The sequence below is a fragment of the Montipora foliosa genome, unplaced genomic scaffold, assembly GCF_036669935.1.
Source record: "Montipora foliosa isolate CH-2021 unplaced genomic scaffold, ASM3666993v2 scaffold_393, whole genome shotgun sequence".
Lineage (NCBI taxonomy): Eukaryota > Metazoa > Cnidaria > Anthozoa > Scleractinia > Acroporidae > Montipora > Montipora foliosa.
The window spans coordinates 80,001-82,500 of record NW_027179693.1 but is presented as its reverse complement, the minus strand read 5'-3'; the positions used below and the strand labels follow the sequence as shown (position 1 = coordinate 82,500).

Sequence of the window (2,500 nt, the reverse complement as noted above, 5' to 3'; positions counted from 1 at the left end):
TTAATAATGCGATAGCTTAATATGTTGCTTGATTATAACGTATTTCGATTACCGTATTAACACTTCCGTGGCTCGCTTCCGCTTACTCTTTAAATTGAACACAATTACAGGACGCAAAAATTAAGCACGTTTAGCGAACATGTGTATCCTAGCGAAAAAGCGACAGCGATAATTGTCTTAGGCTCAGTCTCCAGCCGTGGGTGTCTCGGTGCGCCCGCGAGATCGCGGGCCTATAATTGTCTCTACCGACTCTACCCAAATAGGCGACAGGTGAACTGGAAAATGAGCGACAAGGCGACATCACAACTCCGTGGGGCCTCAAGAATATTAACTTGGTGGTGAAAAATATATAGCCTCAGCAAACACGACATTTTCCCGAGCTGGCAACCTCTTTCGGCACGTTTAAAAAATGCCTCATCTTTGTTTTGGGAACTGCTGAAGTCAAGTGTATCTTTGGATTTTGCAATACGTTAATAAGTCATTGACTTGCAAATGAAATATTTTCAATAAGCAGAATAAGATATAGGGTTCTATGGCCAATTTTGTTTCAGTGTCTAGAAACAATAGCAAATAAAAGATACTCTAAATTCATTGTATAACGAAAGTGGATATGCTTAGAAGTTTTATGGTAATATTTGTTAACGCCTGTCTCAAATAAACACATTTGACCTCATGCAAACTCACGGGAAACTGAAATTTTTCCTTTCCGTGTGTAACCAAAAAGAGTTCCGAGATTGCTCGCCTTATTTCAATTTGTTGTTTCTCCGTAAGAAAAATGAAAACTCCCATTTTAAAAATTCCGATAAAGAATGTCGTTTCATTGACATTTTGGATACAATGGAATGCACACTTATTTGCCTGTACGCAAAAAGTCTGGGATACTTTGAAAAGCCAGATCTTGCGAAAATAAATATCAGCTGAGAAAAAAGAGAAAAATAAAGCTGTTCATGCCCAAATTTAGGTAATCTTGAAAACGGTTAATATTCTACATATCCTCTTTGGTGTAATATTCGCTGAGCCGGAAAAAGAATTTTTAACCGGAATAACATCATTGACCATATTTGGTCAAGGATAGTGTTTTCTAACCAATGAGAATGAGTTGTTTATCGAAAGGGAAGTAGGCCTCTTCTCTTAAGGACGTTCGCGCGAAATTTTTTCAACATTGATTTTCTTCTGAAACTTTTACCACTGTAAGATGATGAGTTAGTTATGTCAAAAATGTAAAAAAAATGGGGGGTCACCGACTTCGTTTTGGAGAGAACATGTCCGGAAAAACACCCAAAATGTGACAAAATCGGGCTTCGTTATCGAATAAGGCCAGTGTTTGTAAACCCAAATATATTGCAATTAAATCTTTGAAGTGAAATCTTCTGTGCCAAATATTGTTTAAGTGGATTAATTAAGTGAATTTAGTCAACTGGTGAGGTTCCCTTAAAGATCAAGTTCGCATTTAGCGACCACAGTTTCACGCGCCTTGCAGCCGCAAGATGGCAGGATTTGATGTCCCGTGAGCAGAAATCTTGAAATTTTTTGAACTTCCCACATTGATTTTTTTGTTCATTTTTGGACAACGTGGAGATAATTGTAAATAAATTCCGTTTCTGGAAAGAAAAATAGGGGTCACCGAACGTCCAAGAATCAGTTCTCATTTTATTACTTAGCGCGCGCGCTCGTGTATGACGTGGCGTGTGCATTTGCGTGCGCAGTAAGGATGCACAGAAACAATTGGCGCGAACGTCCTTAAGCACGGCACGGCCCTCTCAGGGAAAATATCCTGAGTTTTTCGAGCTTTGCTGCACGCTTCCTCATTCTCCTTTGCTAAAATTCTATTCCAGATTTCTCCTACTTATCATGATGACAGAATGCCACCTCTCAGCAGACGAATTAACTGAAATTCGCGAGGCCTTTGACCAGGTAAAGCTTCGTTACAATTTTTTCTGTTTAGTTAACTTTCAGCGTAGTTGTTGAGATAATAATTAAGCTTTTATATGGGTAAGCGATTTGCTTTTACTGTATTTTTTGCGTTAAGGTCTATGCTCTAACCTCCATCTTCCATGGGGCTTTTTCCCTTGGATGCCTTCGTGTATGTAAAATTCCTGGTGAGCATCATTTAATATTCTTAGTAACTTAGTGCAAATTATAGCATTTTAACTTATGCATTGTTAAAAGTTTGACTTAGATCGCAATGGTCACATCACCTCGAAGGAAATTGGGACGGCGTTGAAATGTCTTGGAGAAGAAATACCTGGCTACAAATTACGTGATATAGTTAAAGAGGTGGACGCGGATAGCAATGGAACCGTAGAATTCAACGAATTTCTTGAGGTGGGTTCTGGCCGATAATGATGTGATAAGATAATGGAAACATTTCTCGTGGGAGGGGAATAGTAATAAAACAAACTAATTTGCTAACGATAGCTTAATCTGTTCGTACCAATGATGGACATTTTAGCCGTGTGCATTCGTGGGGTTAAGCTTATTTAGAAGGATAATTTTAAGA

At 38.6% G+C, this 2,500-nt stretch overlaps 1 protein-coding gene across 13 annotated transcripts in view; it reads left to right on the top strand.

Annotated features, from left to right (window-relative positions):
* LOC137987865 (plastin-3-like) overlaps positions 1-2,500 on the top strand; it is a 43,740-nt gene that overhangs the window by 23,994 nt on the left and 17,246 nt on the right. For all 13 annotated transcript variants that reach the window (XM_068833955.1, XM_068833947.1, XM_068833952.1 and 10 more), the window contains 2 exons: positions 1,836-1,914; positions 2,170-2,325. In XM_068833955.1, coding sequence (XP_068690056.1) covers positions 1,852-1,914; positions 2,170-2,325 — 219 coding nt within the window. In that variant the 5' untranslated portion in view covers positions 1,836-1,851. The remainder of the gene's footprint in view (positions 1-1,835; positions 1,915-2,169; positions 2,326-2,500) is intronic.